Consider the following 25,367-nt stretch of genomic DNA (forward strand, 5'->3'; position numbering starts at 1 on the left):
ATTTTAGAAATCTGGTCTCTCGCTTTCACACACATACACACACACATACACTCTCTGGGTGTGTGTGTTTTGTTTTAATGTCTCTGTTCTTTCCAGCCTGGTTCTGTGTGTGTTTTGCATTAAGTCATAAATAGGACTCGACCCACGGAAGTCATTAGCCTTTCGCTTGTGTTTGCCGTGATGTGTTTTGTTGTGATCCTCTGGACTGTGTGATTGCAGTGTCCCCAAGAGGTGGTCCTGGAGGGGGGGGGCGGAGGAGGAGTCACAGCCCTAAAGCAGCCGCGTGCTTTTTGGCTTTCAGTCTGAGGTCAGCGATGCTGGAGTTCTTGCTGGTGGTCTTGGCCGCCGCCGCTGCTGCCACCACCGAAGCTGCTGAGGCGGATTCCGCGGCCAGTGTGGCCAATGGCAGGCCGAAGGGCGGCGCAGGGAACATCATGTAGGGGGCGTGAGCGGCCAGGTGTGGGTGGAGGTGGTGATGTGCGTGTGCCACGGCGCTGTCCAACTGCAGCTGGGCCTGAACCTGAAAGGACAAGGGCGTCACGTTGCAATGACTATCCTAAAGGTGTAACAAGAATAAAAACAAAGCATTAACACACCTAAGCGGGGCTGGGAGTGTAGTCTGCCTGCCTGTGTCTGTGTGACACTCTGCCTACCTGTGTCAGTCTGCCTGTGTGACACTCTGCCTGCCTGTGTCAGTCTGCGTGTGTGGCAGTCTGCCTGTGACAGTCTGCCTACCTGTGTCATTCTGCCTGTGTGACACTCTGCCTGCCGGTGTCAGTCTGCGTGTGTGGCAGTCTGCCTACCTGTGTCATTCTGCCTGTGTGACACTCTGCCTGCCTGTGACAGTCTGCCTGTGTGTGACAGTCTGCCTGTGTGTGTGACAGCCTGCCTACCTGTGTCATTCTGCCTGTGTCTGTGTGACAGTCTGCCTGCCTGTGTCAGTCTGCCTGTGTCTGTTTGACAATCTGCCTGTGTGTGACTGTCTGCCTACCTGTGTGACTGTCTGCCTGTGTCTGAGTGACAGCCTGTGTGGCAGTCTGCCTGTGTCTGTGTGACAGTGAGCTTGCCTGTGTGACAGTCTGTCTGTGAGTGTGCCTTGCAGTGAGTGCCTGTGTGTGAAAGGGAAGGAAACTGTGTTCTTGCCCTAGAGTTTTTTATTTTTTTTTTAAATATAGTAAAAACATGTCAAAGTTACTGCTGTCTCGCCCAGCCTTTAATACCGGCTGATAACAGCAATCTGGAAGAAGTCAGGAGGGCAGGCAGCCCGTTTTACATGGATGCAAACATTCATTATGAATAATAATCCCCCTAACGATTATTATTTTATTATCATTAGCCCACCGCTGGCTTGAGATGAGGGAGTGGTTTTCCCTTGTTGGAGTGGAGGAGGAGGTGTGCGTGTCTGGATGGCAGTGGCGGTGTCCGGTGGGATTTGGCTCCGCAGTTATGTAGTTAGCTATTGTTGCTGGTTTTCCTTATATAAAAGGAGAACTCCGAACCAGTTTTACTCTCTATGCGGAGTAAAACCGGTGTGTTAGAACAGTTCTCCTTTAGAAACACTTTCATTCATCAGCTTTGCATCAGAATCGGCAAACTTTGACTGAAAGGACGTTCCCATGTAACCCTCTGAGTGCAATCTTTTCGTGCATTTTTAAAGAGCCAGATACTGCCCTCCATCCCCAGCGGAGCTTTCATTGATGACAGAGAGTTGGGCAGGCAGATCTGGGGAAGTGTGTGGCTTTTTAAAAAGTGTATTGTTCCCTCTATATAATCACGGTATAAATATTGAATAGATGCTGTCAACGGTCATTTAATATCGGGAGAAAAGGCCTTATCCTAAAAACGGGGTCACTCGTTTGCACTTTATCGTTACAAGTAGGCTTTACTGTACTTGCCTGCTGAAATGGCATCCTCAAAGCGCCTACATTGACATATGGTGCAACTCTGCAAGCTTCAAATTGACTGGCTGCTCCTATAAGAACCCCTGCAATAATCATCAAAATAAATACATAAATATCGGCTTAGCCTTACTTTGCAATAAGTGATTCTTTGAATTCCAGAAACGTATAGGTGTGCAAACTATAGTCTTTTGCTTCCATTTCTTTCTTTCTGCCAATACATTGATACAAGTTTAATGCCATTTATAATCAATAATAGTTTTGATATAATATAGGTAGCCTTCATATTAGAACATATATCTAACAAATCTGGAGCCTTAGGTGTTTCTCAGCAGGAACTCTCCTTCTTAACTGGTATTATCGATACTGTATAAGTCTTTTCAACCTAAGCCTCTTTTATGATATCATAAAGCATACCTTTATGAAGTTGATTTTCTTGTTTTCTACATTTAGCTCTTCTGTTTTGAAACCAGACCTGAAGAAACAGAAAAATAACCTAGATACTATAATAGAAAACCAACATTAAAAGAGAACCAAAACAAAAGAGCACAGTTGTGTGCTATAAGAATATTGATACCGTTTTTGCAAACAGTTTGTTTTGTTTGTATTGGACAGCCCAGATTTACAAGTTTAGAAACTAAGAGGCATCACGAAAATAATAAAAATGTAGAAAATAGACATTTGCAGCCCATACTAGTTCTCGATAAATTACTTTCTTAGCCCTGGTTTCATCTTTCCACATTAGAGTCCCAAATGACCTAAATCACTCCCTGATATCTAATACTAACTTGTGATAATGGGTTTAGATGTTTGCGCTGTAAGACCTGAGAAGAATGTGCTCATTAATAGCCTGTAATATTAATTAGCTTTATCTTCAAGGAAAACTAAACACCAAAGCATTTAATGACTCACTTTTGGGGGGTAATTACTGTCATAAAAGCTTCACTACAAAGAAGTTTAGAATTTCTCTGTTCCTCTGTGCAGTGGAGTGTAACACAGAAGCGGAATAATTGTCTCATTATTATGATAATCTAATATGCTTCTATAGAAAAGTCTGCACGTTAGGCAAGAAGATACTTTTACTGTTGGATATAGAGCTATTAAAACAAATTAAATAATAAAGTTCGACTTCCTTAAAGAGGAGAGAGGGTCTTTTAAACATTTCACTTTATAAGAGAAACCTCTGCATCTCAGAAGCCACAACTACCAAATAATCTTTCTCCAAGGCAAAATAAAACCCCAAACAATCTTTTCTTGGGGTCTTACTTTGAATCAACTATAAATGTGAACACACACACACCCCAGCCTAGAATTTATTTGAGTCAAGTTAAATCTGCCCAACACCCACGCTCACTTCCAGACTCTCATTTAAAAGGTACGTTCCATAATTTACAAATTAGTGGAGAAGCAAAGTAAAATATTATTGCAAAGCGTTTTCCGGAACGATGTAAAGGGAATGGGTTTAATCTATGTAAATCTCTAAAAGTTATTATGCACCCTGCGATTTGACATAATAGTAGTGTGGATTAGGTGCTACAGTGGTATTCTTTGTCGAGCAAACATCCACCAGACGGAATCATCTCCTTTAAATTTTTCATAGAGAAGTTGGGACTTCTATCGTTTTGGGTTTTTTGAAGATTTGTTCAGCATAAATAGGTGGCTGCCTCCGCGGAAAATAGAAAAGCAGAGAAGAGTAAAAGGGAAGGCTCGTTTGGTGCTGTGATGACAAAGGCTGCTTAGTATTACTTTTTTGGTTCAACGTGACCGCTCTGTTTATGTCCTTATCCTATTACAAGATGCAGGGAAACCCCATAAGAATTGTGTGCATAGTTTGGTGCAGATGGTGGCCTATAAGCACAAAGATTGAGGGGGAGTATCTGTTACAGCAGTACTTTCAAACAGCTGCAGATGTTGGGGCCTAAAACTGCTCCATGTGTTCCAACAAATAATGACCATAATTTTCTCTTATTTTATTATTAGAAGGGAAATACACTGAAACAGCTACATTTGTTCTCATTCTAGAAGTTACCTTCGGCTCTCTATCTGGGGAAAGCCCCAGACCGCTTGCCCTCTAGTTATTGCAGTTAGTTTCACCTAACTGGAGAGAGCTCAAGATCTGATTTTCAAAACTTCCAGAGAGAAGCTTGAAAGTAAACGTCCAGGTAACTGGTTTGGCTTCTATATAAAGAAAAGCGAATAAAATAGGTTGATATTTTTGTTATAGATTATATTTTTTAATAATGCTGAACGAAGCCAGTTCAGCAAAACTTGTTCACCCTTTCTGTGGCTTCGCCTAAGATTTAAGAACCACCGGTAAAAACTGACCGTAAAATTTCCTCACTTAGCAGTTGCTAATTTAGTTTATAGTCAGTACATCTATAAACTTAATTGGTACATCCGCATGGTAAACCCCAAGACAGGAGCAGACTAGGAAAAACACAGTTCACGTGAACAAAACATCCGTTGTAATTCTTACAGTCAGCCAAAAATGAAACGTTTAAAATCCTTATAAGTAAGAGGCACTAAGCTTAGGAGGACACAAACATAATAAAGCACGGAGCAGTGGTTCACGCATATGCTGGGTGCAATTCGGCTCAGGAGTATCTTTTGTGGCCAGGGACAGAATCTAAATGGACATTATAGAATTTGTGAGTTAAACGCCTTTCATCAGGTACGGCAGGTCCATAGGCAATGCTGTATTACAACTAAATTACGCACAGAGACCCACATGTTGCAATAACCTTTTCTACCCTACCTGCACTCTGGCCTCGGACAGTCCCAGCCTCTGGCTCAGCTCCTCTCGCATGAAGGCGTCCGGATAGTGGGTCTCATCGAAAAGCCTCTCCAGCTCGTTCAGCTGCTCCAGAGTGAAATTGGTCCGGCTTCTCCTCTGCTTGATTTTAGTCTGCCCTTCGTCCTCCATCACTTTCGCATCCTCTTTGCGATCCTTCAGCTCTGGGGAGACTGAGCGTGAAACAAAACAATCAGACCAACCCTTCACCGGAATTGCCAGCGCGAGCGTGGGATTTGGCCACTCCAGTTTTTATTCTTAACTTTAGGAGGAAAATGTGCGTGGCTTGAGGAAAAGAAAGGAGAGGAGAGTCAATGGAAATGCTAAAGATCACGTCTCAAAACAGATTATGGCCAGCTACATTTTAAAAGAATATTTGTTTTCATTCGGAGTGAGATTTTGGGTCAGCGCTGGGTTTCCTATTAGCATTGCTGGTCCTCTGGCAGAAAAGGCGACAACAAAACACTTTTCACGTAAAGGCCTTATTTCCAATTGTATTTAGGTTAAGGATTGACCTGTGTGGGTGAGCCAAACCAGGCCATTGATTTACATCTACATTTTCGAGCCCCTCAGCATAATTTCAGTAAATCATTGCAGAGTCAAACTATGACCCTTTTAAACCATCAGAGCTGTCAAGCAATCTCTCTCTCCCTCTGCAAACTTGCTGGCTTTATTTGCGAATCATTATTTTAATCTAGACCCATCGAGGCGCACGCAGGAGACAAATAGCAGGGAAATGCCATGCCCACCAAAATATAACATTGCCCCGCTCAGGAACTGAGGCCGAGTTAAGGTCGACGCTATTAACTTCAGTGTCATTTTGTGGGAACCTCTTGCCAGTCTTTAGCGTGGTAGCCGTGTTAGTCTGTATCAGCAAAAACAACGAGGAGTCCTTGTGGCACCTTAGAGACTAACAAATTTATTTAGGCATAAGCTTTCCTGGGCTAGAACCCACTTCCTCAGATGCCTGTCTGTCGTCGGACAGTGGCAAGAGACACGCCATGTTTGAATTACCCTTGGTACAAATGTAAAGCCTCATACCATTACCTGTCATTATTTATTGAAAATCAAAATAAAAAAATCAAGTTGCGATCGCTTGGTGAATTAGTACCTTAAATATCACAGCAACAGGTTTAAATGGTAAATCTGGCATCCGGACTGTCTCTGGATTGTTTAATGCCTTTCATGCTCTCAGCACCTCCAGTGTTTAATAAAACATGCATTTGTCTTTTCTGAATTTACATATGCTGAGGGTTCCTGGTGTTTTTATTGGTATTGTTTAATTTTCTGGTGACGGCACTTTCAGTTAGCTACGCATATAAATTACAATATCACTGAGTGACGCTATTTGTATAGTTCATTCATATTTGCAGGGCTTCCTAACAACCAGTTGTGTCTGTAATTGTACTTCTTCCGAATCCCTGCTTCCTGCTGCAGTGCTTTGGGATGGGATTTTATTTGCGCATCTGAAGTGCAGGATTTGTTTACTGCGCTCGCAGCTCTTTATAACCCTATGATCACTATCAGAATTTGTTTATAAAATCATTTCCGGAAGATGTTCTCAATCGAGTTCCGATCTGGAGAGAAATACTTCTTTGAACAAAAGGTCTGAAGTAAACAGTCCCTAGATATTACATCCTCATTTTAAAACCAAACGCAGCCATTCAAATGTTGCTGACATCTATAGTGCTCTTTGAATAAGCAAACGGGATGTCATTTGTGCTTTTTATAACATTATTTTCTTCACTCAGTCTCTCTATCTCTGCATATATACATACACATATAGGCCAAACAGAAAGTGTAAGAAAAGGGACTCCTGGTATAACACATGCGTGCATTGTAACTATTAGGGTTTTTTTAAACAAATTTTCATTGTATACAATATATATATATACCTAGCATTTATATCCAGCTATGCAATTGGCTGTCTTTTAAAATAAATGTACGACATTGTATAAAACATTCCTATTTAATGTCACTTGTTTTAATGCATGTTTTAAAAATAATCTAACATGAAAATATATCCTTATCAATATCTGGTCAATAATGTATAAACATTAAATATACTTGATATAGATACTCACAGCATTTCAAACTTTCAACTATACTATGGGGATTTTTCAGCTTTTTAAATATAAATGGATTAATATATGTAATGTAGCTTTGGTTCCTACCACAATAACTTCCCGTTATGTTCTAATCAGGAACAGATCATGTTATAAACAAGTTAATTGCATGCTTAAATATTTTAATCTAAACTTCTAGGCATGCCATATATTTTCCTTAATTGGAAAAATATGGAAAGACACCCATTAATGTATATCAGACTCTCCAAATTAATGGTATTATTGTTTAAATCCCTGGAATCGTTAATGTGACAGTCAAGTTTAAATCTGCCACATTGTCTTATGCAAATACAACATATATTAATATGTACTGCAAAATGTAATTAGTTTTAGCATTGCAGCCTACTAACCTATAAGCCAGAACAAGTAACCCGATTGTATGGTCTGATTTACACACTCATTGTTGGAGAAACCATAACAAAAGTTCATCGAGAAATAAAGCCTGATAGTCACCGTCAGCCTGGTCTGAAGCAACCCCCGATGGATCAAGTGAAGGACAGAGACAGGAAAAAGCTGTTTCTATAATCGCAAAAGTCCTCTACGCAATGGCTCTTTCCAAAATCTAAACATTGGGTTGTCAGTTCCCACCCGGGCAGAGGCTACAGCTCTGCGCCCTGGTCAGGGAGGACACACTCATTCTCCTGTAACTTTCACCCCCGCTGCAGAGCCCGGTGCCCAGGCCAGGCAAGCGCCTGCAGGACTCAGAGCTACATTTGGGGTTCTTTGAGCAAAAATTGAGGGAAAACAAAACCTTCCCCTCCTCCCGTTTCTCCCCCAAACAACCGTCTGGTTATTGAACTCAGTCCCTTAGCCTGTCCCACGTTACCGGGGGGATGGGTGGGAGAGAAGGGGGCCGCGGGGTGCATGGGGTTTGCCTTTACCCTCGCTGAGTTTGGGAGTGCCCGTGTCCCTGGCTCTCTCGGCGGCGCCCATGTCCAGCTCTCTGACTGGAGACCGCGCTCCGCCTCCTCCACCGCCGCCGCCTACTCCTCCTGCTCGGACCGCTGGGCTGCTCACGTCTTCCCGGCTGGGCTCGCTGGAGCCGCCTGACTCCTTGCCTCCTCTGACAGGTCCACTCTCCAGAACCTCCCTGTATGTGATCAGCTCCTTTTTCTCTTTCACTTTCTGATCAAACGACTTGGAGACAAAAGCTGTAAGTTCTTCCATCGCCGATTCTCAGGGCTCCTTCCCCTTGTTTCTTCCTCTTACTGTTCCAAACCCCCCAATAACACATCAATGGAGTGGGAAGGGGAGGGGGGCAGCTGCAATGGGGCTGGAGTTAAATGGGAGCTGATGTTTCCCAACTGGAGCGATCTTGTTAAATGTTAAGATCTTTGACAATTCTTCCTGCTAAGAGTTCAGATCTGATAGTGATGTTGCTATTGAAGTCGCACTATTTATACTTTGCAAAGCCTGCCCCTTGTTCTGAGCAAATTACCTCCCCTTGGAACTATGAATGAACCCGCTTCTCCTGTATCAGTCCAGCACCACCAAGGAGAAAGAGCGAGGCAGAAAGATCGCTAGTCCTCCAGGTTTCAGATCATTGTGGCCAGGGCTTGCTATCGGCCATTAATCCAGGATTGACAAGAATCCCTAATTAATTTAATTAGGCGTGGATCTTGCGCTAGTGTCCTGAGTTAGTTAAACACAGGGGAGATGGGCAGGATCTGCAGGGGAGTGGCCAAAATGAAAAATGACAAGTCGGCTTGGAGAGAGGACAAGGAATGGGGGAGCGCTTCCTACAAATGTCGTGTATACACAGCACACAGTACTAGCCATGCAGGTAATACTGTCCGAGGGAAGAAACAGCTCTACCAAGAGATTAGTGCTGTTTTGGTCGGTTACAATTAACAAGAGAAAGAGAGAGAGAGAGAGAGAGAGAGAGAGAGATGTGTGTTAATTTGAAAGGTTGTGCGGTTGGTTTGTCAAGATATTTCCCAAGCAGATGTTTACTGACACGCCAAATTTAAAAGTGTGTCTGAGTAGCTGGAACGGGTGATACGCAATGTACGTTCTTGTACCCACGAAGTAATGTTGCCCCATGCTGTTTCTTTGTATCACATTATTATTACATTTGCGTCAACAAACCTCCCCAGAGGAACACAGTTAGTTACTTTTGTGTTAAGAATCCGATGCTTTTGTTCTAAATTTGTTTGCAGTTCGAATATGTTTTATGTATCCCACAGGACTGAGAAGACATACATACATACATACATACAGTTACTTTTACAGGTTTTGTTTTAGTAATTAAGTCAACACTGAAAATAGACATACATTTTGGGAAAACTCTCCCGGATAGTGTATATTGCTAATATTAGTTCATTTTTGAAGACAGTTTTTCATAATATGTGAAGAAATACTATATTTAGTATTAATTTTTTATTTATTTGTGTAAAGCAAATGGAAATGTGCAAGTTACAGGGTACTTGATGATTCTATGTAAACATTAACACATTACGTGACAGGAAAGCTTGAAAAGTTAGTCCTAAAATAGTATCAGAAACACACAAAACAAAAAAAATGTAGTTAAGAATGACAAATGCAACCCTGTCATTAACATTTTTATATGGCAAATAGAGGGATCAGATTAGACCGTATTACAGTATTTATTGCTAATACTGCTTTGCTATTGTTGTTTAAATCCTATTTAGATAGTAATTTAATTGACAGGCTATTTAGGATGCAGCTATTTTACACTTTTAGTAGAGTTCTAATAAATTATTCAAAATTGTTTAACTCTTGTTTATGTATTGATTTTTCATTTGACCTCTTGAAAGACGACTTTACATAAAAGAGTGTTTATTTACTATAATAGGTACAGTATTTATAATTTAATTAGCATTTATCAGATCCAGTTATCTGTGTATTAGATACAATAGGCAATAAATTACTTTTACTAAGTTTTAGCATTTAGAAGACAAAACTAATCAAGACATCATTTTGCCTATTGAAATACAGAGTACTTTTAGGTTAGTCTGTTCAGACTGACAGTTTTGATATTGTAAAGTACTGGTCTTCAAAGGAGCAACGGAAACATCAGTATGTGTTATCGATTTTTGAGATTGTTTGGGAAGATTGTTATCACTGGCCCAATTAAATGAATTCACAATTATTCTGAACTACAGAAATATTACAAGATGTTACTGTTAAAATAACAAAGTGAGACGAAAAGAGAATACGTTCAAAATACTGAACTTTAGATGTTAATCCGTGGGAACACATTTCTTTTTGTTTCACATAGTTTATTCCACTTCCCGCCGTGGCAACACAGATTCTAATTCATACATATAAAACTGAAGTAAAACTAAGAATATTTTAAATACCAAACAGTCTCAAAACTTAAAAGTGAAATAAGTGTCAACTATTCGGTCTACAACATACAACTTGTGTTTTTTGAAATAATGTGGACAAATCAAAGTTGTCTGTACATGAATGTATGCTCGAAGGGTTCATTTAAAACGTTACATGTTTGAGCCAGGAATTTTGAGTTGATGGTTAGTATTATAAACAAGCTAAGCAAATATGAAACTGCTATGCATATATTTAAATTATTACAAAAACTATTCGCATAGAAAGCGTTTACCTCCCTTATTCTTCCCAAATATGTGTACTCAGTGTGTTCTGTATTCTTTCTGTGGGGGAGAAAACAATGAAAAAAGAAACAACGTATTTTTTATAATACAGCCAAAGTCTGCAATTCCCACCCGCCATCTAATCAAGTTTTTAAAAAAGTTAAGTAGGGGATCATTTGAAACACATTTCCCTTATAAATTGGAGACTTGGGCATCTTTTTAACAGGACTAATTAACTGAACTGTTTTATTTAATCTTAGCTGTCTGCGAATAACTGAAGATCGTGTATAGCAGGCAGTTTTAAAACTCAGCCCCTTCTCCCACTTACCCACCACCCAGAAGCGACCCAAAGCACACAGCGGCTACTTTACTCCACCACTTCAAGTGCTTTTCCTTTATGGCAGAGGGGAAATAGATCTCTCTGCCAGGGGAAAAATATGTCAATGTAGTATGTATTCCAGGAAATACTGAGCCTCTTTAATTACTTTTGGCTTAAATGAAAAACTATAAATTTTATTTCTCCCCCCACCCTCCTTCCAACAGCCCCCTTCTCCTCCTCCCTCAAACACCACGAGTCAAAATAGTCTCTTAAATGAAAAACTAATTTGCACCCAACCTCAGAAGCCCATCAGCAGCTCCAGAGGAAGGAGAAACGCAGCGTTTTAAAGGAATTTGCAAATAAATCATTGCAATTTTAATCATAGTGCACCCATAGAGACAGAGCCCAGTGATTTATTCCAGCATTTTTGGCTAAAGAAGGGACATTAATTTTACCACTTTAAGCTGCATTTTAAAAAGCCCGCACAGGCCCAGTGAACATTAATTAATTAATTTGTTTGTATGATTATTATTAGGATGATCATTGCTCTAGCCTCAGTGGAGAGAAGTGCAGAAGCTTTAATCGATGTCTTCTGCATTCCCTAGCCCTGCTGCCCGCCTGGCTGAATGGATGAGCTCCGGGATGGCTTGGCCCTGCCTGGCTGCGGCACCAGGAAGGCGCTGAGCTCAAACCAGGGAGCCGCGCCGCGCCGAGCCGGCGGCCCTAGACTCGGCCTTTTCCGGGCTCTCGCTCGCTGGGCCGGAGGCGGGATTCAGGTAACGTGGCTGGGTCGGGGCCGCCTCGTCGCCGCTCTTTGGGTCGGCGGTGCCGGGGGCTGGTGCTTCCACGGTGACTCAGGGGAAGCGCCGGGCTCTGCCCGCTCCGCGGCCTGGGCCCTGCCGGCTGGGGAACGGGGCCGACCTGCCCCAGCACCCAGGGCTGCCAGGCCACCTGCCCCGCCCCCCCGACCCCCGGGGAAGCGAGGCCAGCACCAGTCACCCACCCCTGAGGGAGGCCCCCATTCCTCAGCCCCTCCCCCACAAGGGGAAGTGAGGCCAGCACTAGTCACTTGCTCCCTTTTTGGAGACTCCTGCCAATCTTCAGTGGGCTCTTAAGCAGGGGTGCAGGAACAGTTTGTATGGGGGGGGGGTGCTGAGAGCCATTGACTCCAACTGTAAACCCTGTTTATAATGGAATCCACTTCAAGCTAGGGGGGTGTGGCACCCCCAGCACCCCTAGTTCCAGCACCGATGCTCTTAAGTGGAAGCAGGGCATCCTCTGCATCTTTTGCCCCTACTTACGTCCCAGTGAATGGGATAATTTTTTTAAGGAAATAGGGCCTGCTCCTGTTGTATCCTGCTGTAAAGTGCTCCCCCATTTTGTCTAAATTTTGCTGGCAGCATTTATCTTCTTGTCTTTTGATCAGACCACGTCAGCACCACCACCCTTGAATATTTCCATTTGCTCACACATTAGTTCATGTTGATCCATTTTGGTTCACATCAGGGGTGGCCAAACTGAGCCTGAGAAGGAGCCAGTATTTACCAATGTATATTGCCAAAGAGCCACAGTAATACATCAGCAGCCCCCCATCAGCTTCCCCTCCCCCCCACTCCCAGTGCCTCCCACCCACTGGCACCCCTGCCAATCAGTGCCTCCTGATCAGCTGTTTTGTGCTGTGCAGGAGGCTGGGGTGGGGGTGGGGTGAGGGCATGGCAGGCTCAGAGGAGGGGGTGGGAAGGGGTGGAGTGGGGGCAGGGCCTGTGGCAGAGCCAGGGGTTGAGCAGTGAGCACCCCCCGGCACATTGGAAAGTTGGCGCCTGTAGCTCCAGCCCCGGAGTCCGTTCCTATACAAGGAGCCGCATATTAACTTCTGAAATGCCGCACGTGGCTCCGGAGCCACAGGTAGGCCACCCCGGTCCACATCATCAAGTTGGGAAAGGGGCACATCAATTTAAAGATTACACTTTTGACTGAAATTTTTGTTTTACTTATTACTGTTACAGGTAACATTTTAAATCAATATAACTGAAATAAATTAGAATATGTTCTCTATTTTTTCCTGTTTGTACATTTGGCAGCACTTAGCGTATAGTCAGTTTTGCTGCTTCCTTTGTCTAGTTGGTTAGTTTCCCTTCTTGTTTGTGTGGGTTTTTTAAGGTGTCATCAGGGGAGAGGGAAATACTTGGACTAACACATTCAAAAGCAGCCTCTGATTTTATTTTTGACTTCCTCAGTTGTTGGATGTACAACTTGAGATGCCTTGACATAGATTTTTCACAAGTGCTGAGCTCCCACGGCTCCATTCGAGTTCAAACATGTAGATACTGTTGTTGAGTGTTCCATATAGTGGGTGCTCTGCCTCTACAGGAATTTCATTACTATTAAACAACCCTAGCTTCTTTGGATATGATCCTGCTCCCATTGACATCAGTGGCATAACTCTCATTTTCTTAACTGAAAGTGGGATAAGACCCTTTAAATGACTTGAGATACCTGGTATAGGAAAGACAATTTATAGCTACGTTCTGTTTCCTTTATGATTCTGTTTCCATCTATATTGTGCGCTGTGGCTAATATTACACATCTTGTGTTTTAGATATTTTAATTCTCTGCTCAAGTTAGGTGCTTTTATGGATGTTATTTACATCTTCCAGCTATGGAAAAATATTTTGGAATACACTAGCTGTCTAGTAAGATGGTAGATAACTAACATTAAAATAAATAAGCTTCCATATTAAGTGTACTAGTAGAACTTTTAAACTAGTTCAGCGCAATAGCACAGAGAATTTTGGTGTGTTATCTGATGAGTAAACAAGGTGTGTGGAGCTACTTTAGGAAGTCCCATAAGAAATATTAGAAATTGCAGTCTGAGATTGAGATGAATGAAAGTAACCTGTAACTTTAATGTGAAACTAGTTATTTTTTTTTTACAATCTAAATCAGCGGGCAGGCCCAATCAAAGTCGTAAAGTTATTGAAACAAATGTAGATTACCTGGGACCTTCCAAGGTAAAGCAATATGAAGTAATTATTATACATGCCTTTAATATCTTGAAATAACTGGTTTGCAATATGGAAAAACAGGTTTTATAATGAATTTTATGTAATTGATAGTAGTATTGACTGAAGCATTTTGTAGAGGCAGATTACCTGGGCCATAGGGCACTGGATGGGCACTTTGGAGGCCTGAGTTCAATTCCAGGCTGTGCCATTGACCTGCTGGGTGACCTCGGGCAAGTCCCGTCCCTTCCCGTGCCTCAGTTTCCCCCCATACATAAAATGGGGATAATGATTCTGACTTCCTTTGTAAAGCGCTTTGACATCTAAAATTGAAAAATGCTATGTAAAAGCTAGATGTTGATATTATTAATGGAAATTGTTTCCTTACACTGTCTTACTAAGAAATAATTTCTTAACAATTGAAAATTTAGTGCTTGTGAGAAATGCCAGATTGACAAAATTGTACAGTAAAATCCTTTATATACCCATACAACAGTGATATGATATGGCCAGAGGCAGTGTGTCTTCATGTTACGTAAGTGCCACATTTCAGGCATCTTTGCTGAGATTGCCAGTTATGGTGGCTGTGTTGGTATTTATGGTGTAGGTGCTTGTCTTGTAGTAATGTGGAAAGTGGACTGAGACCACCAACACATTTTACATTGGTTGTTAGTCATATAATGGCAAAAGTGGTCCAGATTGTTGCCTCCTCTGTTTCTCCTTAGGAACAGTTCTATGAAGTTCACTTCAAAATTTTTTTTAAATGAAATCTTCCCCCTCTGAGTAGTTTTTGTGGGCTGCGGAGGGGGAGAAGTCTCCAAATGCTACAGATTAAGTGGATTCATGTAAAAGGACACTCTCAGATTTGCAGACATTGGAGCTGTCTGGCGTGGGCCTCTGTCCCTCTTTTTGTGACTGCCTTCTCTTCTGTCAGCACTGCTCTAACAGGAGGCATGCTGCCATTCTTTGAGTCCCTCTGTGAATGCTCATTATCAGCAAGAGGAGTGATTTATCAGGAATTCAGTCTTTGAAGCAGAATTTATTCTGCCCCTACCCTGGGGTTTTCCATGCAGAAATCCAAGAGTTGATCGGGGACTCTGTTGCAGTGCGTGGCTAGAGTCAGCTAGGAGATTGGAACTGGTGGGAGAGGTTGGGACTTGGATGAGGAGTCTGAAGGGGTGAGATTGGGAGTGGGATGAGAAGTTTGAGGAGTGCATACTGGGCAGGTGAGTAGACTGGGACTGGGATGAGACAGGGAAGAGACAGGATTGGTACCAGGGACAGGTTAGAGGGGTCAAGCTTGGGGGGGGGGGGGGAAATGGGCAGAAGTCTGTATCAGCTAGAACACACTCCTCCCCAGAGACTGGAATGGAACCCAAGGTTCCTGAGTCTCATCATTCCTCTGCTGTGAGCAAATATTTGTGAAACCCACTGGCAAAGTGTGTCTCATCATCCTCTATATGGAGCAGTAGAGGGGGATGAAATCTACTACTGCTAACAGTTACTCCATTAGCTCAAGTGGCAGAGGTCTGTGCAGTGGATTTAATCAAAGGCTTCATTCCTCCTGATGAGCGGTGTGGATATCAATATGATGTCAAATTTCATTTGGTGTCTAAGGAGTCAGTGGACACTGTCCCGAAGAATTCTTTCTGGAAGTGTGAACAGACAAGGGACTGGACATAGGCCCCACAATTGCAGAGCACACCCCCGTACAGCTTCTTCCTCCTGGAGTGACGGATGATCACATTGGCCAATGCCAGGAGGAGGTTGCCGCGGAGGTCTTGTGGCTGAGGGGATGGGTGTGCCAGGATCAGGATGTGCAGGGAAAAGTGCAGCCAGAGCCTCATTAAGAGGTTCTGGAGAAGTTAGAAGAGGGGCTGTGGCCTGATGCGCTCTATGTAGATGTGCGTCAGGGTCTCCCTCAACACCTGTACTTTCTGTGACATGATGAAGTTCATGAACTGTGCTAGGTACACACCTGTGCCCATGGCTTCTGTGAAGGAGCCTTGGAAGACGTGTGGTGAATAAGGCAGGGACTGCAGGAAGAGAGAGGATGATTTCGCAGTGAAGGCAGTAGAAATCTGCCCTGGAGAACTGGATTCTATTCCTTCCTGTGTCACAGAGTTCCTATATGATGCTTAGGGAAGTCACTTAAATCACTTTTCTCAGGTGGTCACTAATTGTGTTCCTCATATTTTGGGTGCCTTACTTAAGACATTGGGGTCTGATTTGTACAAGTGTTTAACACTCACAGCTGCTACTGATGTCAAGAGGAGCTGTGCTTTGAACATATGATGTGCTGTGTAATGCTAAGTACTCTGAAAAATAGGTCCTTTGGTGTCTCAAATTGGGCACCCAGAATTAACGGATGCTTCTGACCTCAATCTCTGTGGGGATAATATTCTGTCATCTTGCAGAAATGTTTGTGAAGCACTCTGATATTATAATCATGAGTGCTATAGAAAAGCCTATGAGGAAATTATTAATTATGCGTTCAGAGCAGGTTTTGAATAATAATGTGCAGTAAATAAAGTATGGTGCCACCCATTGTAAAGCATTTTTTACGGAATTGAAGAGTATATCTTGGTTAGATTTTTAGCTAGCTCAGGAAAATTTATTTTTCCTCCAAAAATGTGTTAGTGGGAAACTACATAATTGATTTTACGAATTAATAGTGTTGCCAGTCGTTTATGTAGTCTGCTTCATTAGCTTGATATACTTCTAGATGCAATTTTAGGTTTTTATTAAAAAAGTGCATTTTTAAAAAAAAAGTGAATCAGGGGATGATGTATATGTTGAAGTGTAATATCATGAGTCAGAACAATATACATTTCAAGTAGTGAATATCTCATTAGAAATGAGTCTCTTGTATTCAGTGCTTCCCTGTGCTATATTTCCTTAATCTTGCTGTCATGAACTTTTAATCTACAGAATTGTAAATGAAGTAATGTTTATTTAAATGAGATAAAAATTGGATCCTAAAATATTGCTTCAGTACTTATTTTGAACTTACTCAAGAAGTCAAATTCAGTATGGAATAAATTGCTTTAATAATTCACTCAAAGTAGCACTTTTTACTTCAGAAATTGCCATCTAACGGTATTTTGGCAGTATGAGGTGCTGCTGTTTTTTGGTGGGTACTTACCGTTGGGAATTGCATATGTTTCAAAAGTGACTTGCTAAGAGTGAGCTGACTAAAGGTCTAGTCCTACAAGGTGTTGAAGATTGAAGCCACTGGTAGTTGCTGAGCACCTTGCAGGATTTGGCTCTCAGACTTTTAGTACTTGCAGGTCCATTACAGATATTTTAGAAGTTGGTAGCTCACCACAACCAAATACTGTTTCTTTTTCTGATTCAGGACATGACATACAAGAGTCAGAAAGCTACATTCAAGAGGGACACTAGGGTTTGGATGGTATTGCAACTTTAGTCAACTACATACAGTCTAGTATCAGAGGGGTAGCCGTGTTAGTCTGGATCTGTAAAAAGGAACAGAGTCCTGTGGCACCTTTAAGACTAACAGATGTATTGGAGCATAAGCTTTCATGGGTGAATACCCACTTCGTCAGACTCTCTGTTGCTTTTTACATAGTCTGTTTTAATTGTATAATCTTATCTAATCCCATTTAGATAAACTATAATTTAAAAATATGGATTTTTTGGTCATGTTCGGACACGGCCCAAGATTTTAGTGAGAAGAGTGGGCCTGTTTTGAACTGCATAGTTGTGCAATGTTTGGCTAAATTTCTGATAGTACTATAAATAAGTTATCTTCCAGGCTTAAATTACTTCTAAATTTAGTTTTCACAGAAATCATTGCTGAAAGCCCAGACTGTCAGCAAATGGAAGCAGCACTTTCATATCTTCATCCCTGAGTTCCTTGTACTCCCTGTTAACAGAAATCTGCAAATTACTGGTTTGTTAGATTTGAAAACTTGGTCTTCAGTGTATGATCATTTGAAGATTCGAAAAGATTTTTATGAGCTGAGATACTTAAGGTTGGAATAGAATCAACTCTTGTTAAGCATGAGGTTCAAATCCAATCAGTATCTGGAGATTCATGTTCAGCTCCAGGAAAGTATTCATCAAAATAGGAGTACAATCCAGACAAATGAATGAGTATTTTGTCTTTAACAGCATTTTGATAACTTTCATTCTGTTCTTTTAAAAAGTCTAACACTGGAAACATCTTGGCAAGTCCCTTTTCATTGTGGGCTCATCAAAGGCAAAGCTGTTTCATGAATCTCCAATTTTTTCTTACATATCTAGTATATTTATATTCCTACCTTGATATGGTAGGTATAGTGCATTCCATTTGTCAAATACATCCACTCTGTAAACTAATGTAGGCAAAAAGTCCATGTTATGCATGTAGTCTGCAAGGTCTGTTTTCCCAAGGAGGAAAATTTGGATTGCATCACACCATTCAAAGATAGTTGTCATGTGGAAAAGTGGTACAGTGCATCTGACTTCACTGTGAAATAGAAGATAAGTGTGGTCAGAGTCCATCCATTCTTACAGTATACTTAAACACTGTGTTTTCACTGTTTGGGATTTTATAAAATTAATCATTTTAATAACAATGTTGAGGGCTTTTGTACTTTAGGTTACAGCTTTGTGATGGATCATGTAGTGTGTCCAAATTGTAGCAGGTGCCACTTTATTTACTTGTGCTCAGTACTTAATTTGTAATGAAAGAGGTGCTGGGGTTCTGGCTGTTCCTCTGGCAGCTGAGTGACGTGTAACTGATGCAGGCAGAGATGCTGGGGCTATGAACTGCCAAGTCTAGAGGTGCTGGGGTTCAGCCCTGGCAAGTCCTTGCACAAATTAAGCACTGCTTGCTTGTGCTGCAACCCCACTGTTCTTTCTGGTCATGGCTGGTTTCTGCCCCATCTGTGCACAGCCCCCTACGCATAGCCTGGTTAAGACCTTCATCCACTGTGACATTATCAAGGATCTTGATTATTTTCTCATCAGCTTGAGTTGGGATTTCTTTGCAAAATAAAAGTTCTTTAACTATTGTACCTAACTATAGGGTAGTTAAGCCCTGGAACTAGCTTCCAAGGGAGGTTGTGGAATCCCATTCTTGGAGGTTTTTAAGAACAGGCTAGACAAACAACGGTCAGGGATAGTCTAGGTATACTTGGTCCAGGGTCATTACAGGGGGCTGGACTAAATGATCTCTTGGGTCCCTTCCAGCCCTAAATTTCTATGATTCTATGATCTTCAGGCAAATGTTTGCTACATGTAGTTTAGAACTTGATAATCATTCAGTTATAATGCTGACACACATCTGTGTCTCTGTCAGCCCCCTTTCCCTATGTGCTGGTGCTGTTGCTGCCGCCACTGGGAGCCTCACTTTGCCTTCTGCTCCAGCAGAGGGCCTTCAGCTGAGAGACTTCCTGACAAATGCTTCCTCCAGCGGGAAGTCTCTTGGCTGAAGTCCCCCTGCAGGAGCAGAGGGTACAGAGAGGTTTCTTGCTCAGGCAGCAGCAGCATAAGATGCAAAGCCATAGATAAGACACAGGTGATTTTTAAACCTAGTTTAATAGTCTCTTAATTAGGGGTGCGGAAACCCCCAAACCAACATATTGATTCAGTTTTGTTCCCAAACACTCGTGGCTTCCCCCGGGAGTCACAACTCATGGTTTGGGAAGCACTGCTTTAAATGACCATAATTGAGAAGTTCCCTTTGGTTCCATTTTTCTGCTCCTTTACTGCAGACAGGGTTCTGCCCTTTAGGTGATTGAAAGGAGTGGGGAGGGGCAAAGGCTGGGGGCCAGGAAAAGACTAGTGGAATTCAAAGGGCAATACTAGGAAAATTAGGACCTGTAATTCTTCCCTATTGGTTAAGGTTAGATGATATTGTGACTAAAAATGCTTCAGCCCTTTCTACTCTACAGCTTCCACCATTGCTATTAATGGAGAATTATGGATCCCAATTTCCTAATGTAGATGTAGCTAGAGAGCCCCCAAATAATTGCTCATTCTTGGGACGGAGGCCTCATGTTAAGTGCCAGTAGTCTGAGGAGGGAAATCTTAGTATCTTGGGTGGATGGGAACAAAAAAGGATTTAAAGCATTATCCATTTTTACAGCCTGAAAAATTCTATAGGCATAATATTTCTTTAATTATGAAGTGACAGCAATAAAAATGGATTTCTTATGAGTTCCAAACTAAGAAAAGATGATTGTCTCCCCAGCAGTTAAATGAATGGCAGTTTTTTACAGCCTTATCCAAATGTATAAATGTGAAACTTTATCCAAGTAAACACCTTGGGGATCAAGAAACATGTCTAAAGTTTAATATTTATGGCTCTGGTTTGGAGTAAAACCATTTAAAGTTGTGTGGTTTTGAAGTGAACACCTCAATCAGCCTAACTATAAAAGAGCTTCCATCCTCTAATAATATAACTTATTATTTCCAGAGGAACTTTATCTTTTCATACTTTTCATTATGACAATAGGAATGCTAGTGACTTGAATATACAGTCAACAAATACTTACATGAACAACAGAAAGTAATTACATTGCTAGAAATTGATAGGCCAGCATTATTCAGATCATAAAGTTGCGTTACTATATCCTCCTTTGCAGAATTGTAAATTAAACAAGTAAACAATAGTACAGTGTTAGCTAAGAATGTTCTTCAAACAAGGTCTCTGGTTTTAGAGATGTACATGTATGTATCCTAACACCTTATACCCTAACACAGTGGGTACTGAAAAACTAATATCCGAGTATGACAGACTAGAAACATATTAAAGATAAAATGCAACAGTCTGGTTTATACCAGAACTTTTTGGCTGGGATTAATTGGCTTGTAAAGGTACTTTGCAGTTTATAACAAATTTAATACCATAATACGTTTTAAATCTAAAATGCTGATAAAATAACTCATTTTAATGTGTTGATTTACAAACATAAGGCTGCTGATCTCTGTTGTGCAAACTGGTTAGGCAACTAGGAATTTAAAGGGGTAGGTTTTTTCCCTTCTCCCACTGCCCACCACCACCATGTAGTAACTTGTACAAGATACAGTATTACTTACAGGCATCTATCTAGCACTTATAAAAATAAATGCACACTGCAATCCTGAATTTTATAACTTTTTTGCTGTTTTTAAATAGCTTGTAAAAATGGGACGTCGTTCATCAGATACTGAAGAAGAAAATAGAAACAAAAGAAAAAAGAAACACCGTAGACGTTCATCTTCAAGTAGTTCTTCAGACAGTAGAACATACAGCCGTAAGAAATCAGGAAGGAAGTCAAGGTCAAGATCACGGTCTCGAGAGCTCCAGTCCCGTTCACATTCTTATGAAAAAAGGTGAATTTATAATACTTTACTCAGTGTTACTTTTGTCTGTAGGTGGGGCAGCTTCAGTTATGCAGCAAGGCTAAGAATATTTGAATACAGTGCATGTTCTGGGTAATTGTCATACAAAATCTGTCAAACACCTGTTTTGGGCTTTCCTAGCAAAATTATCTGAGTCTTGCACGATACTGTTGTTTTTCCGCTTAGTTACAAACATCACTGCTGTGAATGTAAATTTAAAGTAACTTTTCTGTTTAAACAAACACCTGCTATCAGACCCCATCAGAATTTTAAACTCTGATTTTTTTTTTTTTTTTTTGGAGCGGTCTAATAGTTTATGCACTGATTTTAGCATAATTTCATTCAGCCAGTCATACACAACTATGTGTCTTTGTGCTGCTAGCTTAAAACAAAGTGAATCTAACCAACCAAGAGTGTGATGGAGGAAAGTAGACTTTTAAAATGGCAAGGTTTGAGATGAGTTTTACAATTAATATTTACACTTATTTTAAAGGTTAGTTTTCTACTATAATTTTTATCCTTTTGTGGGGAGAACATTCAATAGCACTGGTCTACAATTTTTGAGAAGTCGTCTGCTTCAGAGATAAAATGTGCTATTTATTATGTATTTTGATGTGCTGAATTCAAATATGACAATTAAAACAACTGGCTACTGTTTCTAAGATATTTAAGTTTTTACATTTTATGTCTATGTATATTGTGTAGATAGTAGAGTTTTAATCATAAATTGTAAATCTAGGTCTTTTCATGTGTTTATGGTTGCTTTACATGATAATATTTCACCTGTCCTGTTTATGTAACACTTTAAAAATCAGCAAAAGGGTTATATAAATAAAATTTATTATGAAACAAAAGGCAAAAAACTATTCTGTACATAGTTTAGTCCTATTCAGTGTCTACTCGGCGCTTCTTGGCTTGTCTCTTGTATTCATTCAATGGAGCATCTCTTGTCACTGTCCAGCAATAGTCTGCAAGCATTGATGGGCTCCATTTGCCCTGATAGCATTTCTCCATTGTTGCATTGTCCTGGTGAAATCGCTCGCCGTGCTCGTCGCTCACTGCTCCGCAGTTCGGTGGAAAAAAATCTAGATGAGAGTGCAAAAAATGTATCTTTAGTGACATGTTGCAACCAAGGCTTTTGTATGCCTTGAGGAGGTTTTCCACCAACAACCTGTAGTTGTCTGCCTTGTTGTTTCCGAGAAAATTTATTGCCACTAACTGGTAGGCTTTCCATGCCGTCTTTTCCTTGCCACGCAGTGCATGGTCAAATGCATCATCTCGAAGAAGTTCACGAATCTGAGGACCAACAAAGACACCTTCCTTTATCTTAGCTTCACTTAACCTTGGAAATTTTCCACGGAGGTACTTGAAAGCTGCTTGTGTTTTGTCAATGGCCTTGACAAAGTTCTTCATCAGACCCAGCTTGATGTGTAAGGGTGGTAACAAAATCTTCCTTGATTCAACAAGTGGTGGATGCTGAACACTTTTCCTCCCAGGCTCCAATGACTGTCGGAGTGGCCAATCTTTCTTGATGTAGTGGGAATCTCTTGTACGACTATCCCATTCGCAGAGAAAACAGCAGTACTTTGTGTATCCAGTCTGCAGACCAAGCAAGAGAGCAACAACCTTCAAATCGCCACAAAGCTGCCACTGATGTTGGTCATAGTTTATGCACCTCAAAAGTTGTTTCATGTTGTCATAGGTTTCCTTCATATGGACTGCATGACCAACTGGAATTGATGGCAAAACGTTGCCATTATGCAGTAAAACAGCTTTAAGACTCGTCTTCGATGAATCAATGAACAGTCTCCACTCATCTGGATCGTGAACGATGTTGAGGGCTGCCATCACACCATCGATGTTGTTGCAGGCTACAAGATCACCTTCCATGAAGAAGAATGGGACAAGATCCTTTTGACGGTCAGGGAACATGGAAACCCTAACATCACCTGCCAGGAGATTCCACTGCTGTAGTCTGGAGCCCAACAGCTCTGCCTTACTCTTGCGTAGTTCCAAATCCCTGACAAAGTCATTCAGTTCACCTTGTGTTATGAGGTGTGGTTCAGAGGAGGAGGATGGGAGAAAATGTGGGTCCTGTGACATTGATGGTTCAGGACCAGAAGTTTCATCCTCTTCCTCGTCTGACTGAAGTGAGAATGATTCTGGTGCATCAGGAACCGGCAGTCCTTCTCCATGGGGTACTGGGCGTATAGCTGATGGAATGTTTGGATAATGCACAGTCCACTTTTTCTTCTTTGACACCTTTCCCAACTGGAGGCACCATGCAGAAGTAACAATTGTTGGTATGATCTGTTGGCTCTCTCCAAATCATTGGCACTGCAAAAGGCATAGATTTCCTTTTCCTGTTCAACCACTGGCGAAGATTTGTTGCACAAGTGTTGCAGCATATGTGTGGGGCCCACCTCTTGTCCTGATCTCCAATTTTGCAGCCAAAATAAAGGTGATAGGCTTTCTTAACCATAGTGGTTCTACTGCGCTTTTGTGATGCAAAAGTCACTTCACCACAAACATAGCAGAAGTTATCTGCACTGTTCATACAAGTACGAGGCATCTCTGCTCACTTTGGCTAAACAGAAATGTGTCTCTTTGCAAAATCAAACACTGACAAATAAGAGAGCACGACACTGTATGATTTCTAGAGCTGATATAGGGCAATTTGTTCAGCAGAGTGATGTAAGCTTCGTTATGATTGCATCATCCATGACTTCTAGGAATAACATGATGCAATTCATATCATGTATGACGCAATACCAGCTTCAGATTGCATCATTCATTGTTTTGCCTAAAAAGCAAGTACTGTCCAAACCCAGTCATAGATTTATTCATAGATCCAGTCAAAGGTGTATTTTAGTCATTTCTGGTTTAAATTGAGATCCCTTCCCTTTATAACTCACTTATCCTCCACCATTCCCAAGTCAAGGGTCGTATATACTGACCCAATAGCATATCTTGAAAACTAGAGCCAATCAACAATTTTAAGCATCATTTTCATTCTCAGTGACCCAGCATTAGTAAAGTTTGACTACATTTATTTCAGAAGCATTTTGGCTGTAGAGCAGTGTAGTTTAGTGTGTCCTCAAGAAACAAACACTTCATGCCAATACCTCTGCTAGCTTCTGCTTGATGTAAAACCTCTCCTTGCTGGGCATGATGACCAAGAAGGTGGTATCGAACTACTCCAGCAGCACCTAATCTCCTCAGAAATCCTGGATGCCTCTTAATCTGGCTTCAGATGGTCAGGGAATCAAGATTGTGCTTGTTGCACCGATGAAGCCAAATTTTAGATGACGAAGGTGAGACTAGTCGAAGAATACTCAACTTGTACTGCTACATTTGACATAATTGATCAGAAGTTGCTGCTGAATCACTTAACATTTTATGACATGAATAAACAAGTGCACTTGTCTAGTTTTATTCTTTTCTAATCAGTCATAAATCATGATGGGCAAGTCCCGCATTTCCCCATAAGCCTAGACATGTGGAATCCTTTAGGCCTATTTCTTTTTTCTCTTCCTTAGCATCTACATAGAGCCCTTAGGGGACATAGTAAGATGACATGGGCTTCAATGCCAAAAATATGCTGCTGATATGCAGCTTTATGAATCTCTTTCGTCTAGTGCAGACATGGATATCTCACAGATAAAACAGAGCTTGAGGGAGATTGGAGTCTGGATGAAGACCAGCTTACTTAAATTGAATCCAGAAAAGACCAAAGTGTTTGCTTTGAGGATCTGGCTATCACTTTTGCCTCACTCTCTGTTTAGGGCATTTGCACCTGACAGTTAAGATGGTATTACACCTCAGGGTCAGGGATGAGTCGAGCATGACCCTTAAAAATCGAATAGCAGCGGTCAATAAGAGGAGTAGGAAAGCTTGGAGAGAGGTCCTGGAGGCCAAATATAGGCTGTTAGGTAAGAGATTAAAGTCCTGGATGGTAGTGTTCTCTGAAATGCTTTCAGTTCCATGTGCACAGCCAGTTAGACAGGCAGAACTCCAGGGTCTCTATGCGTGGATTAGACAATAGAGTTGGGAGGAAGGATTTACGTTTATTAAGAACTGAGGAACCTTTTGGGAAAGGAGGAGCCTATACAGAAAGGATGGGCTCCACCTGAACCAAAACAGAACCAGGTTGCTGGCATATAAAATTAAAAAGGTTGTAGAGGAGTTTTTAAACTAAGGGCTGGGGGAAAGTCGACAGGTGCATGGAAGCACATTCCAACAGAGACATTATCCATTAGAGGAGGATTTATTAAAGGAGATACTCTGTATGCTAGTAAAGAGCAGAGGATAGAAGTTGATAAAG

General features: G+C 41.4%; 2 protein-coding genes across 3 annotated transcripts in view; one reads left to right on the top strand and one right to left on the bottom strand.

The window, feature by feature from the left end:
- Positions 1-262: 262 nt before the first annotated feature.
- Positions 263-7,982, bottom strand: SHOX2 (SHOX homeobox 2). Of its 2 annotated transcripts, none has more exons than XM_065411173.1 (5): positions 7,697-7,982; positions 4,654-4,862; positions 2,316-2,373; positions 1,896-1,984; positions 263-520 (listed from the first exon to the last, which is right to left on the bottom strand). In XM_065411173.1, the coding sequence occupies exons 1-5, from the start codon at positions 7,980-7,982 to the stop codon at positions 263-265; spliced, it is 900 nt and encodes a 299-aa protein (XP_065267245.1). The 2 variants fall into 2 exon arrangements, with proteins under 2 accessions (XP_065267245.1, XP_065267244.1); XM_065411172.1 differs by having other exon boundaries at positions 263-556.
- A 3,350-nt stretch (positions 7,983-11,332) lies between these two features.
- The window catches only part of RSRC1 (arginine and serine rich coiled-coil 1), a 363,201-nt gene continuing 349,166 nt past the window's right edge, over positions 11,333-25,367 (top strand). The window contains exons 1-2 of the mRNA XM_065410692.1: positions 11,333-11,482; positions 20,838-21,034. Coding sequence (XP_065266764.1) covers positions 11,333-11,482; positions 20,838-21,034 — 347 coding nt within the window. The remainder of the gene's footprint in view (positions 11,483-20,837; positions 21,035-25,367) is intronic.

Source organism: Emys orbicularis, chromosome 9 (genome assembly GCF_028017835.1).
Source record: "Emys orbicularis isolate rEmyOrb1 chromosome 9, rEmyOrb1.hap1, whole genome shotgun sequence".
NCBI lineage: Eukaryota > Metazoa > Chordata > Testudines > Emydidae > Emys > Emys orbicularis.

What these genes read in the sequence shown, in the direction of transcription:
- SHOX2 (XM_065411172.1), bottom strand. Translation starts at nt 7,982, where the DNA reads ATGGAAGAACTTACAGCTTTTGTCTCCAAGTCGTTTGATCAGAAAGTG. An exon ending in TGTCCGAGGCCAGAGTGCAG is followed by an intron (nt 2,374 to 4,653) that starts GTAGGGTAGAAA and finishes CTGTTTCTTCAG; the next exon opens with GTCTGGTTTCAAAACAGAAG. An exon ending in TGAGGATGCCATTTCAGCAG is followed by an intron (nt 557 to 1,895) that starts GCAAGTACAGTA and finishes TTACACCTTTAG; the next exon opens with GATAGTCATTGCAACGTGAC.